Source organism: Polistes canadensis, unplaced genomic scaffold, assembly GCF_001313835.1.
Source record: "Polistes canadensis isolate GaletaPanama2010 unplaced genomic scaffold, ASM131383v1 scaffold_375, whole genome shotgun sequence".
Lineage (NCBI taxonomy): Eukaryota > Metazoa > Arthropoda > Insecta > Hymenoptera > Vespidae > Polistes > Polistes canadensis.
This window is the reverse complement of record NW_014569922.1, coordinates 26,597-50,802: the sequence shown is the minus strand read 5'-3', so window position 1 is coordinate 50,802 and position 24,206 is coordinate 26,597. Positions and strand designations below refer to the sequence as shown.

The following is a 24,206-nucleotide window of genomic DNA, read 5'->3' as shown; positions in this document are numbered from 1 at the left end:
TTTTTTAATTTTTATTATTATATTTCTAGTTTTTTTTAATAATTTCACATAACATTGATTAACTTTGTAATTGTTTAGTAATATGCCTTTTATCTATTTTTTTAATTTGTTTAATAGATGTTTATAACATTAATATGCTTTTTGTGTACATATAAAGCTTTATATCATTTGGAAAGATTAATAAACAGCATTTAAATTTGATGAAATACTTACTTAATGCTTTACACGCAGTCTTATAAGAAAAGCTATTATATTTGTCGATTTTAAATTCGCATGAATAATATAATTTAAGTTTTTTTTTTAAGAAGACGTGTGTTCCTGTATGTATTAAATAACTGAAGCATAAGACTATATAATTGGACTTTAAGATGAAACGTTTATATATATACGATATGTTACATAAATATATATTAAATACAATTTCAGTATCAGTTTTAATTTTATATAGAGAAGTGTAAATATAATGTAGAAATATAAATCTATTGTATTTGTTATGTTTATATCTTTCTATAATTTTTCTGTGATTGTGTTTGTAAGTGAAAAATAAAAAATATTATTATCAGACAATCTCAATGAAATAATATATTTATCAAAATTTAAAAAATTTTAATCATAGTTTAAAGGTACATTAAAAAAATATATCTGATAATAATATTTTCGATTATAAGTCATAGGTAATGTTTTAATTTGTATAGATGATCATTAATGAAATTAAAATTATTCATTTTATTATTTAAACAGAGGAATCAGATATGGATCGCGTATTTAAGTTGCCATCCACAACTTTTATTGGCGGTAAAGAAAAATCATTACCGTTGCGTGAAATTCTTAAAAGATTAGAAGCAACTTATTGCGGTCATATCGGCGTAGAATTTATGTTCATTAACTCCTTGGAGCAATGCAATTGGATTCGACAAAAGATGGAAACTCCTGGTATCATGGAAGTTACAAACGATGAGAAACGACTTATTTTGGCTAGATTAACTCGAGCAACAAGGTAATTTAATTATCAACATGATAGTTACATTATTCTTTTGAAAATATATTTAATTAATTAATTTCTAGGTTCGAAGCTTTTCTCGCACGCAAGTGGTCATCTGAAAAAAGATTTGGATTGGAGGGTTGTGAAATTTTAATTCCTGCAATGAAGCAAGTAATTGACAAATCCACAGAGCTTGGTGTAGAATCTATTGTTATGGGTATGCCTCATCGTGGTCGTCTCAACGTTTTAGCTAATGTCTGTCGTAAACCATTGAGCCAGATATTTACACAATTTGCTGCACTCGAGGCTGCTGATGATGTACGCATATATATATTATCTAATTTATTTATATTATTAATCATATTATCTTCTAATGATAAAACAACTATTTGTTTAGGGTTCTGGAGATGTGAAATATCATTTGGGAACATACATTGAACGTCTTAATCGTGTAACAAATAAAAATATTCGTTTAGCAGTTGTGGCAAATCCATCTCACTTGGAAGCAGTTGATCCGATTGTACAAGGAAAAACTCGAGCTGAACAATTTTACAGAGGGGATGGTGAAGGTAAAAAAGTAAGTATTTGATCTATATAAATTATTATTATTATTATTATATAATATATGTATGAGAGAATGAATTATATTAATGTTATTAAATCCTTGTATTAGGTAATGTCCATTCTCCTTCATGGTGACGCAGCATTCTGTGGACAAGGCATCGTATTTGAAACTATGCATCTGTCAGATTTACCAGATTATACAACTCATGGTACTATCCATATTGTTGTTAACAATCAAATCGGTTTTACAACAGATCCGAGACACTCCAGATCTTCTCCTTATTGTACTGGTTAGTTTCATGCACTCATTTATATATTTTTTATATCTATTCTATTTTATATCTTATATTTATTTTTTAAAATATCATTTTTCCAGATGTTGCCAGAGTGGTAAACGCACCAATTTTCCACGTAAACTCTGATGATCCTGAATCTGTAATGCACGTATGTAAAGTGGCTGCTGAATGGAGAGCAACATTTCATAAAGATGTTGTTATCGATATAGTCTCGTATAGACGTAATGGACACAACGAAATTGATGAGCCAATGTTTACGCAACCTTTGATGTATCGCAAAATTAGACATACACCACCGGCTCTTGATAAATATGCTAAATCGCTTATCGATGATGGCGTTGTTACAAAAGAAGAAGTAAAGGTATATTATTTGTTTTTCTATTCTCTCTTTTTAGTCATCTTATCATTATTTTATCTTCATATTACATATTCATATTTTTTTATAGGATGTGCAAGATAAATATGAAAAAATTTGCGAAGAAGCATACGTGAATGCCAAACAGGAAACGCATATTAAATACAAAGATTGGTTAGATTCTCCATGGTCTGGATTTTTTGAAGGCAAAGACCCATTGAAAGTATCTCCTACTGGAATTAAGGAAGATACGCTTGTGCATATTGGAAAGAAATTCTCGTCTCCCCCACCTAATGCCGCAGAATTTGTGATTCATAAAGGTTGTGTTTAATTATTCAACGTTTTACATAAATTACGATGAACTATCATGATAATCTCTAATTATTACTTTCAATAAAGGTATCGAACGTATTTTAAAATCTCGTATGGAAATGGTCGAAGCTAGAACAGTTGATTGGGCTCTTGGAGAAGCTATGGCATTTGGTTCTCTTTTAAAAGAAGGAATTCATGTAAGATTGTCTGGTCAAGATGTAGAACGAGGTACATTTTCACACAGACATCACGTCTTACATCATCAAACCGTTGACAAAGCTACGTATAGGCCACTTTGTTACTTGTATCCCGATCAAGCTCCTTACACTGTGTGCAACAGTTCTCTTTCGGAATTTGGTGTTCTTGGTAAGATACAAAAACAAAAAAAAAAACAAAAAAGAAATTAAACTCATATTCTTAATACAACTCAATATTCTCAAATTTTAAGATATATTTTAAATTAATTGCATTTATATAAATTTAACTTAATAGGTTTTGAATTGGGTTACTCCATGACGAATCCTAATGCATTGGTATGCTGGGAGGCACAGTTTGGTGATTTCAACAATACAGCACAGTGCATAATCGATCAGTTTATTAGTAGTGGACAAGCTAAATGGGTACGTCAGTCTGGACTTGTTATGCTCCAGCCTCATGGTCTAGAAGGAATGGTAAGTTTCATAAATAAAAAATGAAAATAAATTGCTAAGTGCTTAAGTCTTCATAATGATATGTTTGTAGGGACCTGAACATTCTAGCGCTCGTTTAGAACGCTTCTTGCAAATGTCTGCTGACGATCCAGATTACTTTCCACCGGAAAGCGAAGAATTTGCCGTACGACAATTACATGATATTAATTGGATCGTTGCCAATTGTAGTACACCAGCGAATTACTTCCACATTCTAAGAAGACAAATAGCATTACCGTTCCGAAAACCATTGATAATGATGACACCTAAATCTCTACTTCGTCATCCAGAAGCAAAGTCGAGTTTCGATTTGATGCTAGAAGATACCGAATTTCTGAGAGTTATACCCGAGGAAGGACCAGCTGCAAATAACGCTAGCAATGTTAAAAGATTAGTTTTCTGTTCTGGCAAAGTTTACTACGATTTGAAAAAGGGACGTTCTGAAAAGAAACTTGATGATCAAATTGCTATCGCCAGAGTTGAACAAGTAAATATAAAGAGAGGATAGAAGATTATTCTAATTTTAAAAAATGTTTTTACTCATATTAATTTCTTTACAGATTTCACCATTCCCATACGACCTCGTGAAGAAAGAAGCTGCTAAGTATCCAAATGCAGAATTAATATGGTCTCAGGAGGAACATAAGAATCAAGGCGCATGGACTTATGTACAACCAAGATTCCACACTGCGCTCAATGGAACACGCGGTGTTACGTAAGTATCATTTCAAAGATTTTGCCTTTTTAAGTTCAAATATCAAAGAAATTGTATAAAAAAGTATTTTCCTTGATTCCTCCATTGTTGATGCACAATAATATTTATTTTTTTAAATTTGAATTAATTTGAATTTATTTTTGAGTCTCTAGAATCATTGGAAGATGTGTTTGATAATTGTGTGATATGATTGACGACAAATACTTAAGTGTAATTATTAATAATCATTCAGATTGTTTAATAATTACATTTGTATGTATGAGAGAGTGAGTTTTATACATCGAAATATTTCTTTTATTTTTTTTTTATAATTCCGTCTCTGTTCACATGGCCCACATTTTTCCACTTTATTAGTATGTTAGTAATAATGCTATTTATAATGCGATAATAATGGTTCATTCAAATTGCACATTTATGTAAAAAAGAAAAAGCAAATGCCTTTGAAGAAAATAAAAAATGAAAGAAATTTGGGCCATGTTACAGTTTTGGAGATGCGACTAATTCCAAAGCAAGTGAAAATAATGGAGGATGGTTAAGTGGTTGGTTTTCTTCATCTAAACCAGTAAAACCTACTCCTATGCCCGAGTCATCAGATTCTAATAAACCAAAGCCAAGAATAGTGAGGTAATGTCGATGGCACATTGCTTATGCTTCACTTATATGTATATCGCTGTGAATTATACATTATACATTTATTTATGTTACGCGTTGCACAGAAAGAGAGAGACATTTGTTTGTTTGTTTGTTTGTTTTCTTCATATTATCAGATATAGTTGGATCAATAATTTCTATGTTACAGATATGCAGGCCGTCCCACTGCAGCATCTCCCGCAACAGGTAGCAAAATGCAACATCTAAAGGAACTTAAACAAATCTTGGACGATTCATTGAACGTTTAATAATCCTTCGTTGCGCGCTATGTAGAAACAAATTTTATTTATTCTATTATATATATACCATATTTGATTAATGCCTTTCCTCTTCTATTTTACACTTTACACTTATTATTTTACGGAGATAATATCACCATTCAACTATGTAAATGATTTCTTTGCTAGCGACCAACATGTAAAATCAACTGGTACACATGGATATTTTATCTAACTAATGCAAAAAATGTATATTTATTATATACATAATATTATTGATATAGCTTCTACTTTTAATTGCATGGACCTTATGGGTAAACGAAGCTATATATATTATACATAAGTTTTATTTTGTATTTTTTATCTCTCTTTTTATTTTTTGCTAATTATTAATTATTAGTTTTTATATATAAGTTGCCCACATATATTTTTGCAATGAATAATACATATATGTAACATCTTCTTTTCATTTACTACTTGAATATAATCAAATATATATGTTATTTCGTTTCTTTGATTAGCGTACGCATAAATATCTTACAAACAAATTTATATGCTGAAATTAAATTAAAATTTCTGGAAAAGTAATTTTCATTTGTTGAAATCAGTTCTTCTATGGAATGTTGCCGACGTGTATTATTCAATGCTGGTCCATGGATTTGAATGAAATTTGATATTTGTATTAGGATAAGATACTCATGTGAAAATATTAAATATACTATTTGTTAATATTATGAGATGAGCGAGAAAAAAAATACGTCGATCCTATAAACAAAAAGTATTATTTTTAATTTAATGAAATACTACGTAGAGCGTACGTATTTGTTAATAGTAACATTTTCGAAGTATAAACTGAATCTCTTTATGTCTTTATATATAAAGAAGCAAAAAATAATGATTTATTTCTTCCTGTGATCCACATATGCCAAAGGTAAAAAGAATCATAAACTACGTTTTTTAATCGTAGTTTATTAAAGTAAAAATATAAATGAAAAACTTAATTATTATTTATTTATTATTATTATTATCATCTACAATCCATTATGATTTCATTGATAAATAATATTTTACATGAAGAGTTTCAGTAAATATTTCATTCCGAAAAGAAGGTGGCAAAAATAGAAATATAATGATGGTGATAAAACTAGTACAACTAGTTTAATGTATACTTTTAATAATCTAACATCTTAAGAAAAAGCCAATTATACAGATTAGAAACTACATAGTTTACGAAGGGATAATATTTATATTCTTCTGTCTGTGAAAAATTTAAATTTTGGGGAAACGCGAATTATATTTGTTGGGGCGTGCTGTTATTATTTGATAATTAATGATTTAATATAATAATAATAATTGCACGCGCGGTGTTTTTGAATAATGATATTATCCAAGAAATTGGATTGTTATCTAAATGAAAAATATCAATTCCTAGGAAATTCTCTTTTTTGTCTTAACGATTCTAATCATCGATAGTGAAATGATACTTGTGGAAATTACTGCTAGGATGATTAATATAGAGATGCAATCTGGTCAAATGCGAAATGCAGTATTGTGTTATCAACAATCCTGTAATAATATGCATAATAACAACAATTTAAAAATGCATATGTATGACTGATAACGAAAAAAAGGAGAAATAAAAAGAATTACAAAAAAAAAAAAACAAGGAAATAAACTTTATTCAATAAATAAATAAATAAATAAATAAACGCAAAATTGTGTAGTAATTTAAAATAAAAACTATTACATTTAGTTTTTCGGCAATATATTTATTTATTCAACATCATATACGCGTTTTATGCGTGAATCTTAAAGTTATGTACTAGATATATTTCTAGATATCGTGTAAATAATTAAAATCAAAATCATTGAAAAGATTTATTTTCTTTGAAATATATAGTGCCAAACGTATATGATACAGCATGCAAATAATTTATCCGTTGTGTGCATTAAAAACGTGATAAAAGCAATATAATTTAATGTATTCAACAAAAGATATACACCATAATGACGAGGATTAATTTCTTTTAACTAACACGTTTCCATTAAATTAAAAAAGAAGTCTACAAGCTCTAAAGAGAATTATAATAATAATACTATGCTTACAAATGTTGATTAAAAGATTATATGATTACTTTTTTTTCTTTTTTATCTCCGATGTTCTTCTTGCGTCAGATTTTTTTTTATTGCACAGTACAATAAATAAAATTGATATATATATATATATATATATATCAATTAACATAAATAAAATATAATGTCAGTTAAGGAACTATTTTAATAATCAGTTTGTCCCAGAACACTGTACATAATCCTCTTGAAGCTGTTGCTTTGATGTATTTTTTCACCGTCATCATCAAGAACATTTACCTACAAATCATTAATAATAATTTCTTCATAATGTATTAAATTCTTACAGAAATAATCCTGTTATTATACTTATATTATAATTAACAGTAATAGTTTATACGTTCATATGTTAATTACGCATTTTATATTTATTATTCTTATTATTGTTATTATTGATTAGTTCGTCTAAATATATATGTATATATACTTATACAATTGATTAACCCTTTCGAAAAGGTTAATTTGCATAAAATTACTAATAGAAAAGCATTCACGCGATAATTAAGATTTGATAATTATAAACATATAACACGTACAATTTGATGAACAAATTTAATAGTCGTTGATGCGATCCTTAATGAAAGGAAGGGGGAAGGGACGTCTATAATTTCCACCCTTAATTAAACAAACCAGACAAATTAGAACAATTAACAAATTACATATTACATAATAAATATCGTACAAATGATATTTATTATCTAAAAATCATATTCATCTAGAAGTGTGTTTAAAAGAAACATTTGCGTACTTTTCATGCTTAAGCATTTTTATATGCACATATATCAGACATTTAAATATATATGGTAAGTTAAATAACAGATATAATATTAATTTTATTTAAAAATCACTTACATATGATGCAGCAGGACTTTTCGGTCGAGCATGAGAAACCTAAAATTAAATCGAAAATAATGTACTTTTTTGTATCGTTGTTTTTTAAATTACTCGGCTTATATTGTAAAACGTTTGGGGTTGTTAGAACGGGAAATTTAAACGCGAAAAAAATCGAAATAAGTGGGCAGTTTTTTAAATTGGAATGAATTTTAAGATAACGAATTCGATTTGTATGTAGATAAATGAAATGATTTGTTAACTTACCCTATTATGATTGACTTTTTGTGGAGAAAATACACCGGTACGTGCCGGTTGCCTTTCTTGGACAGTGTCATCGAAAGCTTCTTCTTGAAGGGCCTTGTAAGCTTCGCTCTTGCTCGGATCGTACTTTATTGACACCTTCGGACTGTCGGTGATGCATATATGTATATATATATGTATATATATATATATATATATATACGAATCATTTTTAACACGTTGACTGCCGGGACTTTATATTTGATTTTTCTACCACGTCTACACTTTTTTTTTCTATTATGGGATACATATTTTGTTGAAGTTTTTGTTACAACTGATAAACGGTATTGTATTATTGTGTTTTATCTATTTTTTTCTGGTGAGGAGGCTATCGGTGACCGTCGATGCGCTATTTTATGACCATTTTATAATTATTTGCTAATTATTGCTGGAAAAGATTGAGAAATTTACAGCAACGAATAATTTCTGATCGTGACGATTGATTTTATTTGCAGAAGACCTATACAAAGACTAAAGGGATACAAAGACCACAAAAAAAATATATTTACTCAGTTTATATAATAGTCACAAACCCCTTCGAAGAAACTCGAACGAATTTTTTGGTATTATCTTAAAATTTATCTATTTTATCTTTTTTTTTTTGTAAGAATCTGAAAATGGATAGTTTTCAACAAGTACTTGTATCGTAAATTCAATTCTTTTATAGAAACAAGTAACTCCTAATTAATTTTCCTTGTAATAAAAAACAATTATTTTTGTATGCTCTGCTGTATGTCATAGGTTTCTTCAAACCCTTATAAAAACAATGATATTATTTACAAATTGATCAGAATCGATATTTATTCTAATTATGTATTTTTACTAATGGTCGTGTTGAGATCACCGGCAGTTAACGTGTTAATCGACTTATTTTGTTTGAATTTGTCATTGTTCGTATTTTAGAGTAACATCAATTAACAGGAACATCAATGTTATTGCTAATTAATGTTCGAAAGTTACTTTTGGTGCGCACTTTAAATATTGTGTTTATTTTTTAAATTAATATTAAAGCAACTATTTGCAACAACAGTAAAGCGGCTATGACGTGCAAGCTCCGTCAAGAATTTAAGCAAGAAAAAGAAAAAGAAAAAATAAGAGAGAGAGAAAGAGAGAGAGAGAGAGAGAACGAAAAAAATCGTTAAACGGTACCCCAAAGTTTCCGGAAATTACGAGCCGTATTCTTACCCATAGCAAGAAAGTTTATAGTTATTAATTTAAAAAGAATTCTATAGCAAGAGAGCTTTTCGTTTTTATTATTATTATACGATGGAAAATAAAGGTAATAGTTATTAATCGAGTACATAGAGAATTGCATTTTTCATGCGCGATAGATTTAAAATATACTTGCATAGAGAATATTGTATATGTTAACGTCAAAGCCGGAAATCAGTCATTGCTAGTAATTCCTCGTCATTACTATGAATTCAGACGAAGTCGGAAATTGAAAAATTCTTCCACTTTTTCCTAAGCATCGAACATAATACTTTGATATCTTATAAAATATCAAATTACTATTTAAACAACGTTGAAAAGAATACATTCTCAGAGACACAGACACACGCAGCCATACGATCACACAATATCAGAGATTGCAATGCTGTAAATTGTACAACTTTGCTATTTCTTTGAAAAGTTTTGGTAAATATTTTTTATACTAAGAGTGAATAGATTTTAATGAAACTTATATTAAATTAAAATACACTCTTTTATCTACGCGTGGAATACCCCATTGAGTTATAAATCAATTTGCAAAGGTTCAAAAAATGGCAAAGAAAAATTGGCGGGTAAGGCATTGTTCACATTGCCTAAGGCCAGGCATTGTTACCACTGCCGAGGGAGGTTTGGAACCTAGGCCGGTAATGTTAGCAATGACTGGTCTTAGGCAATGTGAACAATGCCTGATGCGCCAATTTTTCTTTGCTATTTTATGAACCTTTGCAGATTGTTTTATAACGCGGAAAGATACTCTACGCATAGACAAAAGTGTGTACTTTAATTTAATATAAAAATCATTAGGATCCGCTTGCTATAAGTATAAAAAATATTTGCTGAAACTTTTCAAAGAAATTGCAAAGATACACAATTTACAGCATTGCATTCTCTGACATTTTCTAAACCATTGCAAACCGATTTATAACTCAAAAAGGTATTTTGCACGTAGACAAAAGTGTGCACTTTAATTTAATATAAGTTTCATTAAAATCTATTCACTTTTAGTATAAAAAATATTTACCAAAACTTTTCAAAGAAATGGCAAAGATGTACAATTTACAGCATTGCATTCTCTGACATTTTCTAAACCTTTGCAAATCGATTTATTATTTGAAAAGATATTCTACGCGTAGACAAAGGAGTGTACTTTAATTTAATATAAGTTTCATTAAAATCTATTCACTTTTAGTATAAAAAATATTTACTAAAACTTTTCAAAGAAATWGCAAAGTTGTACAATTTACAGCATTGCAATCTCTGATATTGTGTGATCGTATAGCTCAGGGCTTCTTAAACTTTTGTCATTCACGACCCCATTTATGATTGCGAGTTTNTAGCTCAAAACCTTCAACAAATGCACGTGTCTAGACGCTGCAAGTCCACTGTATTCCGCCAACTCTAGTGATGTTATAAAATGGTATATATAAATATTTGACATTAAAATCTCTCGCGACCCCAGAATTTTGCTACGCGACCCCGTTTGGGGTCGCGACCCATAGTTTAAGGAGTCCTGGTATAGCTGCGTGTGTCTGTGTCCGAGAATATATTCTTTTCAACGTTGTTTAAATAGTAATTTGATGTTCTCTATAGGATATCAATGTATTATGTTCGACGCCTAGAAAAAACTCTCCAAAATGTGTTATTTCCGACTTCGTCTGAAGACTTTTTGCATTCATAGTAATGACGAGGAATTACTAGCAATGACTGATTTCCGGCTTTGACGGTAACATATATATATATATATGATATTTACATACGTGCGTTATTTATTCATGACATCAAAAAAGTATTGTATGTTAATGTGATATCTTATTCGCTTAGAAAAGAATAATATTATAGATTTCAACAATTCGCTATCACAATTACTTACCCTGTTTTTCCATTCGTATTTGCATTTCCATTGAGATTACTTTTGACGTAAGGCGTTCTGTGAAATATTTATAGAACGATATACTTACATATTTACATCACAATTCGAAATGACTAATTTTGTGTATACATAAGTAATTTGTAAAAATAGGGGAACGTATTTTTCGAAAGCTATAGCGAGATACCGCATGTTAAGTTAGTTCATTATTTTCTACTTTATTATTCTATCGCATGCAATCATTATTATTATTATTATTTATTTTTATTTATATGTATATATATATATATATATGACTTTTTTTTAAATCTTTTTGTATAATTATTTTTTTTTTTTTTTGTAATTTTTTTCTCCTTTTTAATTCGAAGATTATAATATATTCAATCCGTAGAATATATGGCACACACTAAAGATAAGGGATTAATTGATATCGATAATTTATAATTTAATCGATCGAATAATCACGTTCGCATGAATTTAATCTAATTTTTGTTGAAACAAAAATTTGCAACAAAAAAAAAAGAAAGATGAAGACGACAACGATGACAAACGTGATATGACAATCGATAATGCAGATCGTTTTCATAATCGATAAGTAGATCGCGGAAATGAAGCATCAAAAAACATCTCGAAGATAATTTTAATTCGGTTTATTGAATTGCGGCCATACGTTCTTCGAGGAAGCGACTTTGGCCTGTTCCTTCAAAATTCTCGCTTGCTCCCTTATATCCTGTTTTTGTTTCAGGAAGGAAAAATCTATGAAAATTCTGTAAAATAAACAATAGGCATGTCAGTTTTCTAGGATTGAATTAGAAGGAATTGGATGAAGCCGCGCGTGAGACAGAGAGAGATAAAGAAGAAGAACTTCAATCTTGTACTCTTTTTCCCGAGGACCGCCATCTTGTGTGAAGATTAATATTTAATTTTTTTATTTCATCTATTTATTCATTTTTTTGTATTGTAAATTGATTATAATATACAGTTGTGAACAAAAATATTGATTAAATTTTATTTGTTTGTAATGTAGTCTATAAGTGATAAATAATAGTATTAAAAAAAATAATTTCTAGTTAAAAACTATACTTTAAATTTGATATTTAAGTAATATATTTTAATCAAAAGGATTGAATTAAACATAACACTTTTTATAAATGTACAAAAAATGTTATAACAAAATTCAACGTGTTCAGATACTTTTGTTCAACACTGTATAACGAATTAGTTGATCTAAAATATCCAATTAATTTGCATTTGCTATGAAAATTTACATATTTTTTTTTATTACAATTAAACAATAGTAAGTACAGATAAATTTTCTTCGCGAATAAATCATGTCAATCAAACCGATTATTTGATAAGTATTTGTCAGTATTTTAGCGAAAAACCAGTATGTGAATTATTTCGTTACATTTAATTTATCTAATCTATGTAATCATGCTATCGCAAACTTGTATGGCGATTAGTATGGCGTTTTTCATTGTTTCTTTTTTTGTTTTTTTTTTTGTTTCCTTTCTTTCTTTCTTTTTATTGAAATAATTAAGAAAGGGGACTATTGTGAAGATATTCTATAATAATTGAAATAATTAAAATATTATGTTATCGTTGAAACTATACTTACGGTATGGCCGATGCCTGACATTTGATAGTATCTGCAATATTTTGTTCGGAGTATAGTCCAATCGGTGAATTGAATTGTTTGTGAACGACCTGTACGAGAAGTAAGATTATTTCTAATACAAAATCATTTTTTTAATTTAATTAAGAAACTTCGTAAAGAGTTTTATAAACAATAGAAATAAATGATGTTACAAACCTAGAAACGTCACGAATTTTTCTGATTGCTTAATATACGTTGCTGGGTTTGAAAAGTTATGAGTTTAATATAAAAATAAACTTATTTTTATTTTAATATATAAATAATGGCTTTTTAGTCGAAACTCGAAACTTTTCAACCTATCCTCGTATTAATGTCAATTTTTAAATATATCTGATAATAATTAGTATATTATTGATCTATATTTTATATCCGTAAAATCTAACGCTCTACGATTTTTATAATTATTTTTCTATTCGATACTTGCACACAGGCCAGATTAATTTATATAATAAAAGCGTTTCAATGAATTAGTCAAACTTTAGTCAAAATTGCACACACAAAAGCTTTAATTATATCTAATTTATATTAAAATTTGCCCTAAATGTAATTATAATATTATGTAATTACTGTAAATGCATTTGTTTATTCTAATTAAATATATTATAAGCGCGAAACCCATTGAGTGATCTCAAAAAGCAGAGAAACTAATTGAAGAGATAAATTTAGTTCTCAAACCTTTGGAACTTCATTCGGTCCCAAGACACGTTGAAGTACTGTTTCTGCTACCTGGTCAGATATTTAATCAAATATGTATGTGCAATTTAATCCTGTTACGCACAAATATACACACTAACAAAAAGATACGTAAGATCTAATAGCAGCAATTTGTTTTTAACGTTTCATTCAATTCGTCGTGATTTTTTATTTTGAAAAAATTTTACAAATGGAAAGTTTATTTTGAAAGTGGTGTAAGTCCATTTTCTGTTGTTTAGAGAAAATTAAAGTTTTGTATATCAGTTAATTCAAAAATATTCATTAATTATATCAAGTTTAACAATGTTTCTATTATTTTGTAATATGTAATTTGATTATATAAATTACTTTTAGGTTAATTTAACTAAAATAATGAACATTTACAGGCTGCAAATGGACTTGGAGCATTTTCAAAATTAGTCAATTGTTAAAATCGTTTAATTTCAATTTTGAAAAATGAAATATCAGTTAAAATATATTTCACATTAATCCAATTTTGTTTATACAAATAATAACTTACAATAAAAGAAATAAAATAGAAGTAGTATTTTTGATTTTGAATGTTAATTATATTGATTATAATTTAACATTATTAGTAACTAATATTAACCAGTTATAAATAGAAAGTTTACACTAAATTAATTATAAATTACGTGATACCTAATTTTTTGTTTTTGTTTTAAATGGACTTACACCACTTTCAAAATAAACGCTCCAAATATTAATTGTTTTTATAAACAATTGATAAAATTAATGACATACTTTTTGTTTCATAGCTACTTCAGGATGAGCTGGTTCGTAATGGTGTGGTGCAGCACGAATCATAGGATTGGGATGATGACGAAGGTAGCATTCTCCCAAGGGGGCATCCTTTTTAACCTTAGCACCTGGTAAGACTAAAGGAGTCGTACGATATGGCTAAAACAAAAAATACATTTACTTCAATTGTACGACATATTAAAGAATAAAAAAACAAACTGGTGTGTGTTCTTATGTACGCACGTAAGAAGTTATACTTCTTTAGCGTACTAAAACGAACATAACCTCAATAACCTCAAAAATAACTTCAATTTTCCCGCGCATCGTAAATATCGACAACTTCGTGGTGTAGATTTTTCATTCGCATCTAATTTCACTTTCCAAAACGCGCCAAAAGAAGTATAACTTCAATAAATATATAGGATAATTACGAATGATTCATTCGAGTTTTTTTGTTTGCATCAAGATGGCGTCTGAGTTTACTAAAAATAATGAAATCATCCCAACGATTTGATCACTCGGGGAATATGATTCGGAAAGAAACAAAGAGGGGGATTTGTTATTGGGCGAGAGTCCCACACAATGGGACCAAAATATCATCCATAAAAATTCATTAGGCATTTTCTTTCTACCAAAAGAAAGGATTGCAATAGGTATTGTTTTCTTTCTCTTTTGTATGTCGTCTTTCGTTTTCATATGTTTCTTATATACCATTAAATATAATATTTAATATATATACTTTCTAAATTATTATATTATATAACTTATATATATTTTGATTATAACTTATTTTAAATTCGTTGAATAATTTTCAATAATCTTGCATTTACGATTGCATAGAAATACAATGTATTTTCATTGAATTTTAAAATCAAAATACTTTTTAAAACGATAGTTCAGTTATTTTTATAAATAATCATGAAAAATAGCTAGGATATGACTAAGAGGATGATATAAAAAGAATAATACGTGTTACGTTTAAATATACGAATAAGTATAGTCGGACATTTTGAAAATATCTCGTCAACGTTAAAACGTAATCATCGTTTAAACGTTAACGAACAAACACACTTGACGAAAATACTTCATTAAACTCTCTTTTAACCTATCATTAAAATTAATTGTCAATAATTTTATCATAAAAACGAAGAGTGGAACCCGAACTAATTTGTCTAACGTAAAACTAACGATATCCTTGGCATCGTTTGGAAAACCGGAAGTATATAAAAAATGTATTACGTGATATTCTTCCTCCATTCCTCTTTCTTTTCCTTCTTCTCCTCCTTCCTTTCTTCTACTGTTGCTATTATTGTTGTCAGTAACTATAATACGAATAAATGATGTAAAGAATTTTTGGATGTGGTTCGTTCATTATGTTGCTGGTGTAAGAAGAAAATTGCACAAATTCGCTAGAAGGAAAGTTTCGCAAGATTTTCTTCGTAATATCATTTTTGTTGAACCTCTCTTTCTCTCTTATTACTTCATCATTTCCCCCCCCCCTTCCTCATCTACTCCACCATTCCACTCCTCACCCTGAAAATATTACAAAATAACGACGAATGGTGTGTTGGATTATCGAAAGATCTTTGAAATTGGCAAGATAAAAAATTGATCTCCAATTCTTCTTCTTATTCTTATTCTTCTTTTTCTTCTTCTTCTTCTACTATTTTTTTTCTTTTTCTTTCCTTTCGTTCATTTCTTTTTTAAAAACAACTTCTTAGGATTTTACGTCAGAGGAACGCGATTACTATTATTATACACCGAATTTATATATCTTCTCGCGAAAGAGAAACTTGGCATCGTAACCATCGACTCTTGATATTATATTTCTTTATTTTACCAAGGATTATGTAAATTCTTCCTTGTTTATTATGATAATCAACGTATAAAATACAAATAATAAATAAGGGAAAACTATTTAAACGTTAATTGTTATTGTTGTTGTTAATAATTATTATACGATTATATCATTATATTTTTACCAATTAGATGATAGTGGATTTAAATTGATAACAGTTATTATGAATGTTGATGTTGAAATTTATTTCTCATACCTATGATGAAAATTGCGATTACGAGAGAATTCCATTATAAATGGGTCAGGAACATTATGTTGTTACAGGGTAAGGCAAGAGTAACTCTCTCGAAATAGATGAAGGCTCCCAGCTGACAAAAATAACCTCCACCCTACGTATTTGTGTGTGTGTGTGTGTGTGATACGGAATAAGTCAGTGTCGCCACAATGTCCACTCTCGAGTTTTTCCATTAGAAAATCTGGACGAAAGTTCTCTCGCCAACAAGGTCGCCGTTCTATGTTGAAGGACGGATTCAAGGTCATCGTCAGTAGAAGAATCAACCGAATTAAATAAACTAAGATTAATTTCCTTCGCGATTGTTTTCAAGGGAAGAATTTTCATCGATAAACGAAACTTCTTGTTACTTATTTTTTTTTTTTGTGAAAAAAAATAAAGATTCCTGGGAGTTGCATAATTAATGTTGAAGAAATCGAACTTTCGTGTGCACGTGTACATTGATGGGAAAAAAAAGAGAGAGATAGAAAGAATTGTTGTCTTTTAAATTGAAAAACTTATTATTTTACAAATGTGCTGTTCTATCTGTGTCTTCTGATGAAAGGTTGCCGAATTAAATTCAGACATAACGAAACAGCTGTTCCGTTGAAATTTTATTACTTAGGTACCGGTAACAGTGCCATGAAAATTTCTAATTTTCTTTGCTAAATTTTTCTTCAAAAATTGGCAAACGCTCGAACTTTAACCAATAGACGCGACATCTTCATTTTATTTAATTGATGATCAGAAATGGGCATTCATTTGGAATCGATTGATTATTGTTAGATACATTTTTCTCGATTTTTATATAACGTCAATAAAATCTTTTTTAAGATCAGTACCGTACTTGTCAGGGAAAGAAATCGCCTTTGAAAATGTATTAGTATATGTTGTAGGTGTGAACATGATCATACGTATCTCTTTCGATGTTTGAGTAACCCAGATCCCGTTAACGAAAATAGAATAAGAGATACCGATGAACGGAGTTGTGTTTTACGCGTAGTTTTATTGCAACTGTTTATTACCATTAATGCTTTTTTTTTATTATTATTATTTTTTTCTTATTTCTATATCTCTCTTAAAAAAAAATTGGAATATTAATTCGATGAGATCAATCGAATTTTAATTGTAAATGTTAATAAACAACAGCGCGTAATCGTCAACATGGTTATCTTCGATAGGATCATATTTTCATGCGTATGAATATCGTGTCAAGGTTATCTATTAATAAATTCAATTTAATTTAAACAATACACATATTGTGTCAAGTGAGACATTGTAGTTGTGATGGACGAGGATCAAGGATTTGGACATTGCCGAAACGTCGACAAAATTGATTACGTTGTTGTTGTTGTCCTTGAGTTTAAATAAATTTCAATGTGAAACAATTACTCAAGAAAATGTTCTTCTTCTTCTTCTTCCTGTGGGTCATTTGTAATTTAAGAGATATTAAAAGAGAACGTTCGTTCATTCATTCATGTGACGACTCTGTATAATATATTTGAATATAAATAAAAATATTCATAATGTACGTGTGTGTACGTTGATGATAGACATGATGAAATTTCCTAGATAATAAAATGTCAAGAAAAAACAGATAGAAACGTAATTGAACTACCGACAATAAATTAAAATTGTAGATGCGTTAACATATTCCTACCCAATAAACAGCAGCCTCTTCCTCTTTGGGATGATGCTCGATGGTTTGACGATAAACGGTGGTAAAAACTGGCATTTTCACCTCTCCTATCTCTATCTCTCTCTTTTCTTGATTTTATACGAAACTTTTGTTCCTATTGTTAAAAACTTGCCGTTGTTGATAATATTTATTTTCTTAACACTACCCCTTCTTTTTTCTTCTTTTTTCTTCTTCTTCTTCTTCTTCTTCTTCTTTTGGTTCTTTTTTTGGTTTCGTCTTTGTTTTTACAAGATTATCATCGAGATGATGAAATCCCAATTGCTAATTTTTCTCAATTATTTGATCGATTTATAATATCGTTATTCGTGATGATAATTCGTTAACGCACTGGTTTGCAACTGGTTCGTTGCGCGGGTGGCACTAACTCTGCTCTTTTCCGAAGTGGCTCCTCCGTTTGACTTCTCCTTCTTCCATCTCTCTCTCTCTTTCTCTCTCGCTCGTATTACGCGAGGACTAATTCAACTCCTACGTTTTTCACGTTTAGATAGATATAAGATACCCTTTTTTATATAAATGCAAGAGACGTCATTTTGTTGAACAGTTGCCTCCTAGTCGTTTACTCAAAACTGAGAACATTTTCAATTTGGCTTTGACAATTGAACACACACACAACTTTATTTTTTGTTCGAATTATAATACTTACGTTCAATTAGATTTTTCCATTGAAATCTTTTCTATCGTAATTATGTTCGTTCAAGGCCGTTAGAATAATCAACAAATTCTTCATTCATGAATGATTACGTTTCTATTCAAGTAAACCGATTCTATACGGTTTCGTACCGTTAAACGTGTCTCAACGAAGTTGAAACATCATGGGCTAAGTGTTGTCTTTGGCAACATTTAATCTCACGTTGAAATTAATGACTCCCCGTTTGTACTTTTATAAATCTTCTCGGTTGTATTCCATCTAATTTATCTCATCATCAGTCATCTTTGAAGAAACTTTGTATGAGAGAGAGAGAGAGAAAGAGAGAGACAAACAAAATTGATATCGAAAAAAATCAATAATTAATTTTCTATATTTATAATAAAATTATTAATAAATAGGTATCTTAGGGAATTTGTACATTAAAAAGAACTAGAACTTAGTTTTGATTACTTGGACGTTTCGTACCCCTTTAATGGGACTTTTTCAGCAACTTAACCTCTAAAGTTCAACGTCTTTTTTTTATTTAAGCAGATATAACGGATCAAGAGATAACAAAGTTTAGATGTATAGTGTTTTTGAATATTACAAAAAATGTATGTCTGATTAAATAAAAAAAAGACGCTGAATTTTAGAGATTAAGTTGCTGAAGAAGTCCCACCCAATAAAGGGGGACGAAACGTCCAATTAGATCAAAACGAAGTTCTAGTTCTTTTTAATGTCCAAATTCCCTAAGATAACTATTTATGAATAATTTTATTTTTGGAGACGAGAGAAACAATTAATTTATAATAAACTTTAGGTTCCGCGTGTAAAATATGATCTATTTATCATTTTGATCGATAAATCGTGCCGCGATCGAATCGTTTTCTAAAATCTTTTAAATTGGAAAGAGAGAGAGAGAGAGAGTATTGGATTTAGACACAGTGGTTTCGATGCAAAAGTGATATTTATAGCGTGGCAACAGCCACCACACGCGGACTTTCCGGCATCGTGTCGGGGGCCAAGAAAAATATATTCACACTTCGAGTGTTCCGCAAATAAAGATGGGTGTCGCGTATACATTTTCACGATACCATTCGACAGAATTCACAATTCTATACTCTACAAATATTCCTAACTCGGATAAAATAATTTCTTTTTTTTTTTTTGTGCTTTTTTTTAAATAACCAAACAAGAAAGATCATCACACACACTCGTGTTCTCGTTTTAAACAATAAAATTCCCTTTTAACCAGCCTACGACGCTTTATATGCCACCGAAGAAAATCAAAAACCAAATGATCTTGGATATAACGTTACCTAAGTATTTAGTTATTGAATTTCAAAGTGAAGATATAATTTTGGAAGCGCGAGAGCTTGCCAGACTCGTTTGCTCTTTGAAATTCGATAACTCTTATGTTAGTTCGACGAAATTCTAGAATGAAATTGTTTTATAGAATATTACAATTGATATATATTCTACAATTATAAATATATTTTAATGAATTAATTAAATGTATACATCAAAATATATATTGAAAATGATATCAATTAAATAACGATTTAATTTAGATCTTATTTCGATCCAATTTTTTGATCACTTTGTGAAATGTATAATATTTTGAAAAACCAATCCCATACGTATTTTCGAATTTAGGCACGTTCTTATGAAATATTTCATAACGTTTCCCTTTATATTCCCGAATCGAATTCATTATAAACATTTGCATCCCCAATTTCCTCGAAATTATATAATATTATAATTCAAATTCAATTGTGTTCACTTCTATATTCTATATTCTATATATTTCAAGTACCTGTGATAAATATGCTCGTTCCTCGCGGACTTCATCGAGATGTTCGTGTGGTGGTTGAAAACGATCTGACGGAATAGGTGATGGTATGAATTCTTCGTACGATGCCGGTGGTACCGGGCTTTTCGGTAATTCTCCTGGATTTTTAGCTGGTTTAGTTCTGTTCGATGAAATTATAAACAAAAATCATCAATAACGATATTATTTGTATTCTTAGGAGAGAGAGAATAATCAGCCTAATTTTAACTCGAGTTTCGTCACTAAAGCGAAACTAACGAACTGTTTTTGAACGATTTAAACGCATTTTTGATAGTATAATATTTTTCGAAGTAACAAATTACTAGTAGGGTGGATTGAGAATAGTTTTACGAGTCTATTATTTTCTACAAATTTTAATAAAAAATTTTTCAATTGGTATCTACGAATAAATTCTCGAATATAAATCTTGTTTATGTTCGTTCAAAGACCGATCGAAAGTTTTTCCTTTGTTTCTTTGTTCTGCGGTGTTTTGCAAGCTGTCCGTTATGCGCGAACACATTATATTATAAAAATATTAGAAAGTTATATCGCATTGTGTAAATTATAAGGAAATTAAAATAAAAGCGTTATTTTCTTTCTTTTTTTTTTTGCTAAACTCAACTGACAAGGAAACCTTACGGTTGTGCCCTCAAGGATTTTAACGAGCATTGGTATATTAGTAGTATACCTTTAGGGTGTTAATGTGGTAAAGTATTTTATCAAAATGCGAAGTCAATTTTGAGAAAAATGTTTTTAAAATTTTGAATTTTCTGTATACATGTTTATATTATCTTAAATGCGATTAATTATTAAGTGGCGCACTAGCGTAAGTAGTAGCGTGCTCGCTTCTCGTGCTGCTAGTTTAGTGGGTCACAATCCTGCGTCGGGGAAGAATTTTTTAATAATTTTTTTCTATTTATTTTTAAATTGTTTTTTCATAATTTTTAATTTTTAAATATATACGGGAAAGAGAAAATTATTTATTACAAAAAAAAGTTAGAAATAATAAATTTTTTAACATCTTGCGCAAATAATAAAGAAAAATTTAATCCTTGAATTACAGTTAACATTTTATTTTTTAATAGGTATATGAAAATAGATAAATCTTCAATATACTAACAAATAACAATCGTATATATTCTAATCATTACCTATTTCATGTATAATATACCTGTTAAAAAATAAAATGTTAACTGTAATTCAAGGATTACATTTTTCTTTATTATTTGCGCAAGATGTTAAAAAATTTATTATTTCTAATTTTTTTGTAATAAATCATTTTCTCTTACCTGTATATATTTAAAAATTAAGAAATATGAGAAAACAATTTGAAAACAGATAGAAAAAAATTATTAAAAAAACGTCCCCCATAAAGGATCGAACTCTGAACTAGCAGCACGAGAAGCAAACACGCTACTACTTACACTAACGCGCCACTTAATAATTAGTCGCATTTAAAATAATATAAATATGTATACAAAAAAATCAAAACAAAGCTTTTTTCTCAAAATAGGCTTCACGTTAGGATGAAATACTTTACCACATTAACACCCTAAAGGTATACTACTAAATACCGAAGCTCTTTAAAATCCGTAATGGCACTACCGTAAGGTCTTCTTGTGAATAATGATAATAATAATTGAATATATTTATGTGATTTTCTGACAGACTAGTAACCGCAGCACCGTCGCCAATGATAGATCCGCTAATCATAGGCGGTGTTGTAGGAATGTCGATACGAGATGCATTAGATTTCTCGGACCTTTCCACGACGAGCTTTATTCTTTCAGAATTTTGTAGAAGATACTGGGCGTCTACATGCCTCACATCACGTCCATCATAATCGTCGATTTTTCTTATCACGTCACCCCTCTGGAGCTCCTCGTTCTCCGACTATAATCAAACACAATAATAACACACACACTATTAATATAATATTTTAATATATATATATATATCGTATGCGCGATAGAGAAATATTTTTCAATAATAATAAATATTAATTAAAATATATATACGTTAGAGTATATTGACAAATTTCTAATCTCAAGAATAATCTATAAAATAAATTAAATATTATAAATACAATAAAATAATGATTTTATTGGAAAGCTAATAATTATATAATCAGTTGTTTCTCTCGTCCAAAAATAAAATTCTTAATGAGAAGGTATCACGGGGAACTTTAACTAAGTTAACTTAACTAACAACTTAGTTAAATTAAGTTCTACTTCTTTTTTTTATGTCCAAGTTCCCTGTGATACCTTCTCATTAAGCTAATAATTATTTTTATATCAAGGTTAAAACTTTTCAAATCACTTATGTATAATAATATTAAATGAATAATATATATAATAACGTAATTGATGCATTCGAGGATTCAAAAATATAATTATTTTCTGTTTGAATAAGATACGCCTAATTTTAGTTATACGTGTGTGTTTTACTTTGTAATAATTCTTAAGTTTTTAGACAGAAATAGTTATTAATATATAAATATGCNATATATAATCTTATATATATTATATGAGTCGTCCAATTTATAAAGCCATTATTTTAACTATAAAAATCAAAATAGAGAGACAAAATTAAACATTTTCGAAATATATCGAAAACAAGCGAAAACGCATTATTTCTTATAGAAGAAAATAAATAGAAAAATTATCAATCACATAATATCTAAAGTATTTTTGTAGACATTACAACAAACTTTAAAAATGGCACTCACGTAGGAGATATAAATAACAAATAATTTTGATTAAATTCGTGACACTTTCCCTATTGTTTTTTAAGAAAAACATTTTGTCGCACAAATTATATTTTTTTTCTTTTTTATATATATAAAAATAATAACTTATATTTCGTAAATGAAATAGTGTATTCATGAACACACACACACACACACGTGCACATAATATCTGTAGTATTTATGTGTAAAAGTAAACGAGACTAGCCCTACAGTCGTATTGGTAGTAAAAATAGTTGGCATTGGTCCATTTGTGTTTATTGTTCTCTCCTACCACATCTAATAACCGTGCCAAAAGATTTCACAGATCGTGGAGCTCATGAAAACTTTCAAAATTGATTATACTTTAATTTTACGAGATATTTATCTACGTATACATTATGTTTAACTAATTGTAAGGTTTATTCGTTCAATTCAAATATACAACAATATTTTAATATTTAATTTAACACGATTCGATTGAAAACTTAGAAATTTTTAAGGAACCTCGATTGCTCACAAGACAAATTTAAATTAAATCAAAGAGTTCATTGTCCATATTACATAACAGCCTGTTGTTTTTTCTTCTTCCTTTTTTTTTTCTTTTCTTTTTATTTCGTATAAAAGTTATCATCGAAAGATATGAACACATTGAAATTGGATTTATATAAGTCTCATATTGTCTCGTATTTTAATTATTACATGTATGTATGATTATTTTATATTTCAAATTTTTCTAATACATATTTTCATCCCTTCCCAATCAGACGTATAAAATTAAAAATAAACACTCACGCGGGTGACGACAATGGGTGAGCCCAAATCAGCCCCTCCGGCAATTCTGATTCCCCAAGGTTTACCAGTGCTGGATCTTTTAAGTTTTATGATCAAAGTTTGCTTCTTCGTCATGCTCTAATCCCTTAAATCCACGATGAAACGCGATAACGCGGAACAAACAAAAACACACCAAACAAAACAGAAAAGAAAAAGAAAAAGAAAATAAGGGAAGAAGAGAGAATG

At 29.0% G+C, this 24,206-nt stretch overlaps 2 protein-coding genes across 15 annotated transcripts in view; one reads left to right on the top strand and one right to left on the bottom strand.

Moving 5' to 3' along the window:
- LOC106792077 (2-oxoglutarate dehydrogenase, mitochondrial) overlaps nucleotides 1-5,513 on the top strand; it is a 12,110-nt gene extending 6,597 nt beyond the window's left edge. For 4 of the 7 annotated variants that reach the window (XM_014758201.1, XM_014758199.1, XM_014758200.1 and 1 more), the window contains 12 exons: nucleotides 742-997; nucleotides 1,066-1,300; nucleotides 1,380-1,559; nucleotides 1,656-1,836; nucleotides 1,923-2,203; nucleotides 2,289-2,517; nucleotides 2,597-2,875; nucleotides 3,002-3,180; nucleotides 3,251-3,685; nucleotides 3,759-3,913; nucleotides 4,397-4,537; nucleotides 4,713-5,513. In XM_014758201.1, coding sequence (XP_014613687.1) covers nucleotides 742-997; nucleotides 1,066-1,300; nucleotides 1,380-1,559; nucleotides 1,656-1,836; nucleotides 1,923-2,203; nucleotides 2,289-2,517; nucleotides 2,597-2,875; nucleotides 3,002-3,180; nucleotides 3,251-3,685; nucleotides 3,759-3,913; nucleotides 4,397-4,537; nucleotides 4,713-4,812 — 2,651 coding nt within the window. In that variant the 3' untranslated portion in view covers nucleotides 4,813-5,513. The remainder of the gene's footprint in view (nucleotides 1-741; nucleotides 998-1,065; nucleotides 1,301-1,379; nucleotides 1,560-1,655; nucleotides 1,837-1,922; nucleotides 2,204-2,288; nucleotides 2,518-2,596; nucleotides 2,876-3,001; nucleotides 3,181-3,250; nucleotides 3,686-3,758; nucleotides 3,914-4,396; nucleotides 4,538-4,712) is intronic. The other 3 variants (XM_014758204.1, XM_014758202.1, XM_014758203.1) reach the window with 1 other exon arrangement.
- A 1,479-nt stretch (nucleotides 5,514-6,992) lies between these two features.
- Nucleotides 6,993-24,206, bottom strand: LOC106792080 (PDZ and LIM domain protein 3). Of its 8 annotated transcripts, XM_014758214.1 has the most exons (11): nucleotides 23,982-24,206; nucleotides 22,128-22,354; nucleotides 20,447-20,603; nucleotides 14,238-14,393; nucleotides 13,458-13,508; nucleotides 12,744-12,832; nucleotides 11,129-11,185; nucleotides 8,011-8,152; nucleotides 7,765-7,803; nucleotides 7,449-7,527; nucleotides 7,009-7,152 (listed from the first exon to the last, which is right to left on the bottom strand). In XM_014758214.1, exons 1-10 carry the CDS (start codon nucleotides 24,093-24,095, stop codon nucleotides 7,465-7,467), a joined length of 1,095 nt encoding a protein of 364 aa, XP_014613700.1. In that variant the 5' UTR covers nucleotides 24,096-24,206; the 3' UTR covers nucleotides 7,009-7,152; nucleotides 7,449-7,464. The 8 variants fall into 8 exon arrangements, with proteins under 8 accessions (XP_014613699.1, XP_014613703.1, XP_014613702.1 ...); XM_014758213.1 differs by lacking the exon at nucleotides 7,449-7,527 and having other exon boundaries at nucleotides 6,993-7,152; XM_014758217.1 differs by lacking the exon at nucleotides 7,449-7,527 and having other exon boundaries at nucleotides 6,993-7,152; nucleotides 22,224-22,354.